The sequence below is a fragment of the Squalius cephalus genome (assembly GCF_949319135.1).
Source record: "Squalius cephalus genome assembly, chromosome: 13".
In the NCBI taxonomy this organism is placed as follows: domain Eukaryota; kingdom Metazoa; phylum Chordata; class Actinopteri; order Cypriniformes; family Leuciscidae; genus Squalius; species Squalius cephalus.
In genome coordinates this window covers 36,917,258-36,930,880 of record NC_137134.1, presented here as the reverse complement: position 1 = coordinate 36,930,880, position 13,623 = coordinate 36,917,258, and the positions used below count along the sequence as shown (strand labels likewise).

Below are 13,623 nucleotides of genomic sequence, written 5' to 3'. Positions count from 1 at the left end.
ACCTACAGAGGATTGAATTCAAAGACACCCCGGAAATCTAAGTGAAAAAATGATGCAGCAGGCTTGTCAATTTTGCTGAAATTTCATTGCAGCAACTCAAAATGGTACTCAGTAGTTTGTATGGCCTCCACGTGCTTGTATGCATGCCTGACAACGTCGGGGCATGCTCCTAATGAGACGACGGATGGTGTCCTGGGGTATTTCCTCCCAGATCTGGACCAGCGCATCACTGAGCTCCTGGACAGAGGTGCTGAGGTGCAACCAGGTGATGTCAGATGGACCGAAACACAATGTCCCAGAGGTGTTCTATTGGATGTAGGTCAGGTGAGCGTAGTGGCCCTTCAATGGTATCATTCCTTCATCCTCCAGGAACTGCCTGCATGCTCTCGCCACATGAGGCCGGGCATTGTTGTGCACCAGGAGGAACCCAGGACACACTGCACCAGCATAGGGTCTGACAATGGATCCAAGGATTTCATCCCGATACCTAATGGCAGTCAGGGTGCCATTGTCTAGCCTGCAGAGGTCTGTGCGTCCCTCCATGGATATGCCTCCCCAGACCATCACTGACCCACCACCAAACCGGTCATGCTGAACGATATTACAGGCAGCATAACATTCTCCACGGCTTCTCCAGACCCTTTCCTGTCTGTCACGTGCTCAGGGTGAACCTGCTCTCATTTGTGAAAACCACAGGGCACCAGTGGCGGACCTGCCAATTCTGGTGTTCAATGGGAAATGCCAATCGAGCTCCCTGGTGCTGGGCAGTGAGCACAGGGCCCACTAGAGGACGTCGGGCCCTCAGGCCACCCTCATGAAGTCTGTTTCTGATTGTTTGGTCAGAGACATTCACACCAGTGGCCTGCTGGAGGTCATTTTGTAGGGCTCTGGCAGTGCTCATCATGTTCCTCCTCGCACAAAGGAGCAGATACCGGTCCTGCTGATGGGTTAAGGACCTTCTACGGCCCTGTCCAGCTCTCCTAGAGTAGCTGTCTGTCTTCCTGGAATCTCCTCCATGCTCTTGAGACTGTGCTAGGAGACACAGCAAACCTTCTGGCAATGGCACGTATTGATGAGCCATCCTGAAGGAGCTGGACTGCCTGCGCAACCTCTGTAGGGTCCAGGTATCGCCTCATGCTACCAGTAGTGACACTGACCCTAGCCAAATGCAAAACTGGTGAAAAACAGTCCGAAAAGATGAGTAGGGAAAAAATGTCAGTGGCCTCCACCTGTAAAACCATTCCTGTTTTGGGGGTTGTCTCACTGTTGCCCATCTAGTGCACCTACTGTTAATGTCATTAACACTAAAGCAGCTGAAACTGATTACCAACCCCCTCTGTTACTTAACTGACCAGATCAATATCCCAGGAGTTTAACTGACTTGATGCTATTCTCTGATTAAAAAGTGTTCCCTTAATTTTTTTGAGCAGTGTATGTAATAGTCCTTGCTACAGAAACTTGATATTTTTAACTATCATTTCAGACGTGATGCTGGAGAATGAGGAGAGTGAAGAGGAGGAGAAACATCATCAGGTCAAAACTGGAGCTAAAACTCGCTCACAGACTGAAAGTATTTCTTTACTGAAAAGAAGAGACAAGAAATGTTTCACTTGCCGTCAGTGTGGAAAGAGTTTCACACACAAACAGAGTCTCGATGTTCACATGAGGATCCACACTGGAGAGAAACCGTTCACATGTGAGCAGTGCGGACAAGATTTTAAACGACAAGGGCACCTTAAGATACACATGAGGATCCACACTGGAGAGAAACCGTTCACATGTGAGCAGTGTGGGAAGAGTTTTGCACATAAAGGTTCCTTTAAGAGACACATAAACATCCACACTGGAGAGAAACTGCACGAATGTGATCAATGTGGCAGAATGTTTTCGAGGGCTACAGGCCTGAAGAGCCACATGTCAGTTCATTCACAGGAGAAACCACATTCATGTTCTGTGTGTGGAAAGAGTTTTTCACGTCTGCAGAGTTTAAAAGTTCATCAGAAAATACACCCTGGTGTAAGAAATCACATGTGCTTTGAGTGTGAGAAGACTTTTATTAGAGCTGCAGATTTGAAACGGCACCAGAGAATTCACACTGGAGAGAAACCTTACAAGTGTTCACACTGCGACAAGAGATTCAGTCGGTCAGAACATCTGAAAAGACACGAGAGGATCCACACTGGAGAGAAACCGTTCACATGTGATCAGTGTGGGAAGAGTTTTACACAACAAGGAAACTTTAAGTCTCACATGATCATCCACACTGGAGAGAAACTGCATGAATGTGATCAATGTGGTAAAACATTTTTGAGGGCTTCAGACCTGAAGAGCCACATGACAGTTCATTCACAGGAGAAACCACATTCATGTTCTTTGTGTGGAAAGAGTTTTTCACGTCTGCAGAGTTTAAAACAACATCAGAAAATACACACTGGTGTAAGAAATCATGTGTGCTTTGAGTGTGAGAAGACTTTTATCACAGCTGCAGATTTGAAACTGCACCAGAGAATTCACACTGGAGAGAAACCTTACAAGTGTTCACACTGCGACAAGAGATTCAATCGGTCAGGAACCCTGAAAAGACACGAGAGGATCCACACTGGAGAGAAACCGTATCACTGCACTGCATGTGGGAAGAGCTTCACTCGGATATCTTCTCTACTCAGTCACACAAAAAACAGTCACTGTAAGTAGATCATCTTCAGATCCAGCACTTTGAATGTTCCTCTGGTGCGAAAGCCCCTTTGGTAGAGGGCAACATTATGAGTAAATAAAGCTTTAAATTTCTGTCTGCTCCTCCTGCAGTCACACTTTGATACTTTTTTTGGAACTTGAGAGATATGGTCATTGTACAAAACAAGATTAATTTAGCATAGAGCATTGAAAAACCATTCACAGAACCGAATACTGATTTCATTGTCGTTTTGACTTTCTTCATCCTGATTTGTCCTGATTTTCTCTGATTTAAACTTGAATGTTTTTTCGAACAGTGTGTTTTGATTGGTTTAAAACACTGATTCTCAGTGATTGTGTTACTGTTCAAAAAAGTTCACAGAGGTGACTGTCCTTGAGCATATAGGTAATATTGCTGTTCATTATGTAGGCTATCATTATGTTGGGGCATATCAGTGTTATTTTTGTATTATTTACCATTATAGTTTCATTAATGTTTTGAATTATCTTTTTTTTTTTTTTTTTCAGTTTAAATTTTTGGTAATTTTGTTATTATATCTGGACCTTACTACTGTATGTTTTTGGGGTTTTGATTTGAGATACTTTTGGTGTCTGAGATTGTAGTCTGATTTGAAATGTGCTGGGAGAGGAAGGTCAGGTTCCCCGTCCTTGAGCAAAATCTCTTTTTTACTGTTGACTAGCCTCTCTGGGTAAAAGCAGTTATTGTATGTTTTGCAATAAAGATTTCTTGCATTTTGGCGTTGTGATCAGTTTAACGTTTAAGTAGCCTGCTTTAATACGTAAGGTAAGGTCAGTAAGACTTGATTTTTTTAAATAATGTTACAAAAGATGGATTAAATGCTGTGAGTAATGATCTGAGTAATCAAATATCTTCAATATAAATACGTCCTAACCAGCAACAGCGACAGAACAAAAGAAACATCATCTAAATGTGTCACATTGAATAAAGTTCATCTTAAAGACCAGCAGTTTCTACTGAGATTCAGATCAACTCAAAGATGGACAATATATATTAGTTTTATTCTTGCATATCATTTTGCTTCATGATATAAATTATACCATTATAATATTCAATACTATTATACTATATAAATAACAGGTTCAAACTGTTCTTGTTCAAAAAGCTGAAGAAGAGGCAGATTTATTTTTAACTTGTTCTTCATTGTTGTTTTTAAATTAATTAGTTCTTCCACTTACACATCGGCATCTTGCTTTATTACTATTATTTATAATTTTTTTAAATAACCAAACTTTAACAACACAAGAGCAGATCCTTTGAGCGCCGCTGATGAAGCGTTGAAGTGACGCTCGAGTGATCTAGAATATTCCAATATACAAAAAGATTTCTTTGATTTCTCCGTCCTCAATTCATATCCTTGCATAAATTGTAAGATGCTAACAAACTAATTACTTCATTGTTATGAATGTAGTTATTAGGACATTTAGATTCATATGAACAAATAACAGTGATTGATAAAGATGGGTGACATTAGTGTCTGTCTTTATATTACTGCTATTTTCTATTTTCTGTGTCATTTGAGAAATAATAGTAATACTAGAGCACTTTTATAGGCTTTCAGCATTTATTCTACAAGCAAATACTTCTAATAAAGTGAGATGATCTGTTGCTGATCCTGAAGGGCTTGTTCATGAGTATTGATAGTCTATGGCAGTGGTTCCCAAACTTTTTCTGCCAGACCCCGTTTTGTAGAGAAAAATATTTTTAAGACCTCTTCCGCCCTTGTGTTTGTGATGTAAGATTTTTTATTTTTGAACGTCTCTTATGCTCAACAAGGGTGCGTTTATATATTCAATATACAGTTAGGGTGATATTATGAAATATTCCAACTTCAAATATTTGTTTTTATCTGAATATGTTACATTTAATTTATTCCTGTGATCAAAGCTGAATTTTCTGCATCATTACTTCATTCTTCAATGTCACATGATCCTCCAGAAATCATTCTAATATGATGATTTGATGCTCAAGAAACATTTCTGATTATTATCAATGTTGCAAACAGTTGTGCTGCTTCATGTTTTTTCAGTATTCTTTGATGAATAAAGATACACCCACAACTACAACTTCTCAACATCAACAAGTTTCTCCTTCTGTATGTGATATGAGTCTCTAAGTGGCGTCTTCACTTGTTCGACTTCATAATGGTTAGAAGTTCATATTTTGAGGCATGCAACACACTGTGGTCTCTCTTCATTACCCATCATTGAACTGGTGAATCTGAGGGCGAGATATGCCTTGTCATATTTTCTAGTCTTTTCGCCGCACCGCAACAGCTTGAGGCTGTCCACTAGACTTGACAAAGCAATTCTATTTTTCCACAGCTCCCTGCAATACTCAATTTCATTGTGCCTCATCAACACACTGGCGCTGATTCTTCAATCGTGCCATCTAGTGCTCTGTTACTGCAGGACAACAACCGATAACAGCGGCTACTGCGAGTCATCTTGAGGTAAAAACGTCATGTTCAAATAATATTCTGGATTTAATTATTTACTTATGTGGCAAGTTTCGCAGTGGGGTCTTGTATCACCCTGAAGACGTTTCGGTAATACTTCATAATAATGGCCGTCATTAATAAGTAATTATGCAGGACTAATGAGTAGCACTAAATTAACACTTCAGCTACTACTATTAAATAATATGGAAACAAGCTTAACTTATCAGTCAGTAATATCGAATTTAGGACTAAGATAGTTCCTTATTAGGTAGGTAATTACTGAATGAGATTGGCATCATTATGAACTAATAGGTAATTATGACAAATTATAAAGAATTACTAATTAATTACTAATCACAGCTTTAAAGTGTCTGAGACGTTAGCAACTGTCTTTTTTTACTCTCAACTTCGTTATAAAATGCATCACTAATTACTGAAGTGTTGCCTAGTCACTATACAGGAACTACTAGTGATCTGGACCATTATTTTAAAGTTTCTAAATGAAAATTGACCAACATAATAAAAAGTTAATAAAAGTAAAATTATTGATATTATTATTACTTTCATTGGAATAATACATACATATATCAAAATTAGTTAATTTAATTATAACATTTGTTTTCCTTCTAATGAAATGTTCTACATCCACCCAAACAATCTTTGTGTATATACAACTACAAAACAGATGGATAATAGATATTTTGATAACAATAACAAATAAATAATTTGTTCAATTTTCTAATGAACAAAAAATACATAAATAATCAATTTCTAAATTAAACCTCTCTAACACACTTTTAGCTGGATATATACTTTGTACAATTTGTATGTAATGTAACCACTTGTATTTTATTATTTAAACAGTATGCTTCACAAATACACCAAGCTTTATTCCAGTTTATATTTCTAAATACACTGGGCCACAATTTAGCTTTTATGATTCCAGCTTATATTCTTAAAATTTTAAGTTTATTAGTACAACTGTGTTTCAGAATATCAAAGTCTCCTAGAAACATGCTGTCTTTAACATATATTGCTCAGCATACTCTTTCAGTGTGACTGGGAACCCAAAATTATCCAAGAATTCACTATAAGATAATCTACTACATTTTAGTTTAAACGTTGTCTAACTAATATGAAGAGATATATTAATCTTGATCAATTTTTATTTTTATATCGAATTATTATATATAATCTGCTGTTGATTTCGCCTTGCGGCGATGACGTCATCGCGCGCGCGCTCCGTCAGTATCGAGACTTCTGAGGTAAACTGTTCACGCTATTTCACGTAATTCTAAAATACTCTTTATACAGTTTAAATATCATTTTACGGCGACATTTCCTTATGGGTTTCATCGGGTTCGTCGCTATTTGTGTCTGCTGACTAAAACACTCAAATAAGAAGTTTTTATTGTGTATGTATTTATATGTATGTTTATATGTTTATATTTAAATGTATTTCTCTTCACATACAAAACGGTAGGATGCTAGCGAAGTAAGTGTTTTAACGAAGCTATTAGGATATAACTTTTACATTTTCATAGACAAATTACAATGGTTGATAAAGATGGGTGTCATTATAGTGTCTGTCTTTTGTATTGCTGCTTTTTTCTCTATCATTTGAGAAATAATCTAATATTAGAGCACTTATATAGGCTTTTTTTTTTGCAGATATTCTGACTCAAACAATCTGTTTCTAGCAGCAAATACTTATAATAAAGTGAGATGATCTGCTGATGATCCCGAATGGCTTGTTGAATGAGTATTGATAGTCTATGGCTCATCACTATTATCAGAGCAGCTGAAAAGCCTCTTTATTTCACGTCAATAGATACTGTTTTCTCCTCATTCATTATGCTGATGTCTTCAGATCTGTAAATTCACACATTAAGCTAATTTTATTGTCAACAGATTTGAGCAAACGACACGATCAGCTATTGTGACATCTACAAGATATAGGTAAGTTTCATAAGAGCATTTATTTCATTAATCTGTGATAAACCATTTTTCATATAAAAGTTAAACACAAAACTAAAGTAAAAAACAATAAACAATATATTTTTATGTATTTCTTTGGCTACATATTAATTAGAGGTAAAATAAAAGTTTAAAGTTCCATTAATAGATGAATAGGAGAATTAGTATAGTATTAGTATATAAAAACAAACCCACTTTCTGATTTAATCTTGATTTTGACAGATTTCTTTAATGCAGTTATCATTCTTTTACTAATGCTCACTGCAATTCACCAATAAATGCTGGAATATTCCCATCAGCTACAAGTGAAGACGAGCATCAAACCATCAGGAAGAGCTGAAATCTGCAAAGACAGTTTATTGAAGGACAGTGAGAACATGAGAGATCCAGAACACTGCAGAATGAAACACACTGAAGAACAAAGAGGTTGGTGTTTATTCCTGATTCTTCATTAGTGAGGCTGAAGAACATTAAGGTTATAAAGCAGTTCATCAGATTTAGTGTTTGTAGTAGAAGAAAAACTTAAGAGTTGTGAAAAAACTCAATAAATAATTTAGGGGACCCTTTGTATGTGCAGGGTACAAAATAGGACCTGATACTCAAATGATTTTCTTGTTTTGATCAAATGGTCAGTGAAACAAGATTTGATAAACATTCACATTGATTGTCAACATCAGAACAGTGTTGCCAACTATTTTCAAAGGAAAGTAGCTAACACCTTCCCACGTCATACGTCAATTAGCATATTCATGACGTCATCACGTCGCACTTGTGTTCTGCCAGCCTAATGTGTTTTCTCTCCAAATTCATGCTCACATACTGCATTTTAATATAATATGATATAGCCGAATGTCCAATAAAGCTGTTCTCATTTCCTATATATTATTGTCAGACATTATAACGAGTATGATATAGCCTAGTGCATGACTACATTTTTATCTGTAAAATGATCTGAATTGAGAGAGTTTGGACACTGGATGAACTGAAACTCTGTGATAGTGAGTATTACAAGTGGTAAGCACAAGAAAAGAATAGAAATTAAAATGGTCAAACTAAATTCTTTAAATATAAAACAGAAGAGTAGCAGATCAGTGATAATCTGTGGAAAAACACTGCTCATTCACGTCTGTCAGCAGCCGTGCGCTCATTAGATGAATGTGCCGCTGCTCCTCTCATTCACTGAACAGGGTAGACGCTAGGGCTGTCACTTTTTATTCAATATTCGAATATGCATTCGAACATGACGTGAAATATCCGAAATCGAACTATAAATAAACTATCCGGTTTTTAAAGTGCCATGTTTTGCGCATTTTTTACAGTCTATGATTAGACCGTTTGCTTTTTATTTTATTGTTTGGCATCTCATCCAGTAGCGGCCGCTCTAAACGTATTGTAGCGGAGGCCCATGACCAAATCAAGCGAATAATAGCCAATAGCCAATAGCCAGCTTGTTTTGAAAATGGAAGATAACGACAAGACTAAAAAAGTCGCACTGTAATTCCTGCCTATTACACACACACACACACACACACACGGCCCACAGAAAAGACGGGCCGTGTGTGTGTAGTAAGTATCGGCCCATTGATTTTCTCTTTAGTTGTTTGATATTAGGCTGCTGTTACTTTAAGAAGAGTTAGCGGATCCAATATAATGATACACATTCGTTTTCTTTCACAATTGTTTACAACACATAACCGGCTGTGTTTACAAGGAGACTCGCCACAACAGGCATTTTGACGTAATTTTGTGTGCACGTTCAATCTCAAAATGAAGAGAAAGAGAACTGAATTTGGTGTTTGCGTGTTGTCTCGCGCGCACTGAAAACACTGCTTGAGTTCCAGTCTTCTTGTGCTTGAAATGAGAAACTTTCACTCTATGATGGTTGAACTTCATAGAGTGTCAATTCATCACTCTAGATTAACTGAAATGATTAAGACAGAGTGTCTTCATCATTCCCTTTAGGAAAAGTGTATTTGGTCAAACTGCTTTTTCTGTGCGAGCTGCTACTGAGTGGAACCTCTCCCCATAACCATCAGAAATTAAACACATATAGTACATTTAAGATCCAGTTAAAGAAATGGCTCATTGCTTATCAGAGCTGTCAACATGAACTTACTTCTAGACCTGCTCTCGCTGCCCACTGCTGGCTTCTTGCCTTGTGTGTGTGTGTGTGTCATGTTTTTGTCTGATGTTTGTTTGATTGTTGGTTTGCTGTGTTTCGATTGTACATTTTAACATAATAGTATTTTTTACTAACTGTATTGTAATCTTTATATTGTTATGTGTATATGTCATTTTATTCTCTTTTTAGGGTGACTTTTACCATCTGTCGAGGGGCTGCAGATGAAAATAGCCTTCTGGCTAACTCTGGCATATTGACACAAATGTTTATTAATATGCACTGTCCCTGTAATAAAATTAAATAAATAATTGCAGTCAATCCGCGAATCACATGTGTTCTGAACCGGCTGTGGATCACTAACAAACTACAATCCCTATACTTGACATTGCACATCTCGCGATGTGACTATTGCGATATCGATGCTAAAACGATATATATCGTGCAGCCCTTCCAGCAGGAACGCTTATGACGTCTCCTGACTGCAGATGCCACAATTCTCTCTGAATTTTTGATGATTATTTAAAGGACAAGTTCGGTATTTTACACTTAAAGCCCTGTTTACAGATCGTTTCTGATGAAATAGAACGGTTGAGATAAAAATGTGGACACATGCTGCTGTCCCGAGAATTTTAGGTTTATTTTGCTTCTCCCCCCCACCTACACAATGGCAGCCTATGGGCACTGGAACAATCCTTCCTAAAACGCATTAAACTTTCGATTACAAAGACGTGAAACTCACCGAGTGGTCAGGGGTGTTCACTGATATGCTCACACAAAAATCGCTGCAAAAGATGCTTTCCAACAGGTTTTATCATAGTTTTTGTCCAACTCCATTGACTTGAATTGGATGGGCTGTGTGCGGTACGGTATTACTCCGCCGCTTCTTCTTCTGTGTATTCAATGAAATGCCAGTGGTTTGCTTGTAATTGGCAAAGGTGCATTATCGCCACCAACTGGGCTGGAGTGTCTATTATTCAAGCTCTCAACGGAAGAATCTACGGGTGTGAGACGTTTGGAAAAATAGGTCCACAGTTTTACAACGAATGGTAAAACACCTGTTGGAAAGCATCTTTTGCAGCGATTTTTTTGTGAGCATATCATTGAACACCCCTGACCACTCGGTGAGTTTCACGTCTTTGTAAACGAAAGTTTAATGCGTTTTATGAAGGATTGTTCCAGTGCCCATAGGCTGCCATTGTGTAGGTGGGGGGGAAAGCGAAATAAACCTAAAATTCTCGGGACAGCAGCTAGTGTCCACATTTTAATCTTAACCGTTCCATTTCATCAGAAACGATCTGTAAACAGGGCTTTAAGTGTAAAATACCGAACTTGTCCTTTAAAATATAACTTTTTTTTACTGTCTTTTCAGACGTGGTGGAGGAGAATGAGGAGAGTGAAGAGGAGGAGAAACATCATCATGTCAAAACTGGAGCTAAAACTCGCTCACAGACTGAAAGTATTTCTTTACTGAAAAGAAGAGACAAGAAATGTTTCACTTGCCGTCAGTGTGGAAAGAGTTTCACACACACACAGAGTCTCAAGGTTCACATGAGGATCCACACTGGAGAGAAACCGTTCACATGTGATCAGTGTGGGAAGAGTTTTACACAACAAGGACACCTTCAGGAACACATGAGGATCCACACTGGAGAGAAACCGTTCACATGTGATCAGTGTGGGAAGAGTTTCACACATAAAGGAAACCTTAAGTCTCACATGATCATCCACACTGGAGAGAAACTGCACGAATGTGATCAATGTGGTAAAACATTTTTGTGGGCTTCAGCCCTGAAGAGCCACATGTCAGTTCATTCACAGGAGAAACCACATTCATGTTCTTTGTGTGGAAAGAGTTTTTCACGTCTGCAGGGTTTAAAAGCTCATCAGAAAATACACACTGGTGTAAGAAATCACATGTGCTTTGAGTGTGAGAAGACTTTTATTAGCGCTGAACATTTAAAACTGCACCAGAGGATCCACACTGGAGAGAAACCTTACAAGTGTTCACACTGCGACAAGACATTCAGTCATTCGGTAAACCTGAAAACACACGAGAGGATCCACACTGGAGAGAAACCGTATCACTGCACTGCATGTGGGAAGAGCTTCACTAGTTATCTCATCTACGCAGTCACACAAAAAACAATCACAGCAAGTAGATCATCTTCATCTTCATCTTCTTTTAACTTGTTCTTCATTGTTGTTTTTAAATTAACTAGTTCTTCCTCTTGTCGTGTGTTTAGAAAACAGATGTAAAGATATACTGTAATGCAGGTTTGCAACTGACATTTAACTGACATCATAAAAGTTATTTATAAATATATATAAATGTATAAATGCATTTTTTATATTATTTGTTACATATAAAATCCATGAAATACCCATATTTTTGGTTTTATTGATGTTTTGCACGTTTTTGATAATCTGCCTTTGATTTCGTCTCACGGCGATGACGTCATCACTAGCGCACTCTTCCTTCAGTCAGGGTGCGTCTCAATACTCAAATTGATGCTTCCTCGGTTCCTCACTCCTCCATCCTCCAGCATGTGACCCGGAAACCGATCGAATTCAGCCATCTTGAAGGACATCTCAATCCTGTAATTGCGCCGCGAGGAATGAGGAGTTATGAGCGAGGATGCACAGGTGTCTCCCATGTGGAAGTGTTTCTTGGCCAGAAACCTGACGCACGTATAAATTCTCGCCCTTCACATCTGTCACAATCATTTATATTTATGCTTTACCTTTGCAGTTTAAATAAACCATATATCACACATATTTCAACAAGGCATCTTGCTTTATTATTATTATTGATACATTTCTTAAATAACCAAACTTTAACAACACAAGAGCAGATCCTTTGAGCGCCGCTGATGAAGCGTTGAAGTGACGCTCGAGTGATCAAGAATATTCCAATATACAAAAAGATTTCTTTGATTTCTCCGTCCTCAATTCATATCCTTGCATAAATTGTAAGATGCTAGCAAACTAATTACTTCATTGTTATGAATGTAGTTATTAGGACATTTAGATGAACAAATAACAGTGATTGATAAAGATGGGTGACATTAGTGTCTGTCTTTATATTACTGCTATTTTCTATTTTCTGTGTCATTTGAGAAATAATAGTAATACTAGAGCACTTTTATAAGCTTTCAGCATTTATTCTACAAGCAAATACTTCTAATAAAGTGAGATGATCTGTTGCTGATCCTGAATGGCTTGTTTCATGAGTATTGATAGTCTATGGCAGTGGTTCCCAAACTTTTTCTGCCAGACCCCGTTTTGTAGAGAAAAATATTTTTAAGACTTCTTCCCCCCTTGTGTTTGTGATGTAAGATTTTTGAACGTCTCTCATGTTCAACAAGGGTGCGTTTTGTAATGTTAGAATGTCATGTATAAATGAGGCAATAGAAGCGTTGCTCTGTTTCGGTTCTTTATTCGCAACTGCGCCACTTCTAGCGGCATGAACAAACACTGTGTTGACTCAATACCGTATATCTCTTATTAGCTACACATGCCACAAACAGGTATATGTTGCTCTATATATTACCGTATATAGCCAGATATAACAGATTCTCAAGCTATCATTACATCTTCCCTTTTTTCAAATATTATTCTGTAACACGTGAGAATGTCACAACAACAAACACCAATAAAGATAATAAACAAACATCTTTCAGTGTCTTCTTTTCTTGTAATTTTAAACATCTTATTCAACAATTGTTTAGAACTTAAATCTTAGAATCATGAATGACTATCTAGGGATTCCGGGTAGACTACCGGTCACCCACATAGAAGCCGAGGATTATTCTGCCTCACGTGGCAATCTATGTACTAACTATGAAATCTTTCATGTATCCAGGCTGTTTAACAACTCTTCCTTTACGCGTAACAACCTTTTTAGGTTGTTCTGGAACTTCTTGTTCTACGTTTTGATCCTGATTACTTGGATATTGTTCAGCTTGTGCCAGTTCCTCATCCACACTTTTCTCTTCATCGGAATCACGTTGGCATGAAGATGGATTGAGGAAGCGTAGATGCTTTCTGTTTCTTCTCAAGTCTCCATTCTCCGTGCGAATTATGTAAGATCTTGGTGTTGTGTGTTTACATACAACCGTAGCAGTCTTGTTCCATCCTTTCTCATTGTCTGTTTTGACTGTAACAGGATCTCCAGGTTTGAGTTCAGGCAACGGTCGAGAACCATGACGTCTGTCATAATAAAGCTTGTTATTAGCTTTCGCCATATTGTCGGTTTCTCTCACCTTTGAAAAATCAGGCCACTCAGGCATCAGTTTCTTTTCCAGAACAGGAACCGGTGTTCTCAACTGACGTCCAAGCATCAACTGCGCAGGGCTGTATCCTGTGACTTGG

The 13,623-nt window shown here is 37.9% G+C and overlaps 1 protein-coding gene across 1 annotated transcript; it reads left to right on the top strand.

Moving 5' to 3' along the window:
• Positions 1 to 1,487: 1,487 nt before the first annotated feature.
• LOC307170060 (uncharacterized protein) lies at positions 1,488 to 2,899 on the top strand. Its single transcript, XM_079891062.1, has one exon. The coding sequence runs from the start codon at positions 1,489 to 1,491 to the stop codon at positions 2,692 to 2,694; it is 1,206 nt and encodes a 401-aa protein (XP_079747188.1). The 5' UTR covers position 1,488; the 3' UTR covers positions 2,695 to 2,899.
• Positions 2,900 to 13,623: the final 10,724 nt, after the last annotated feature.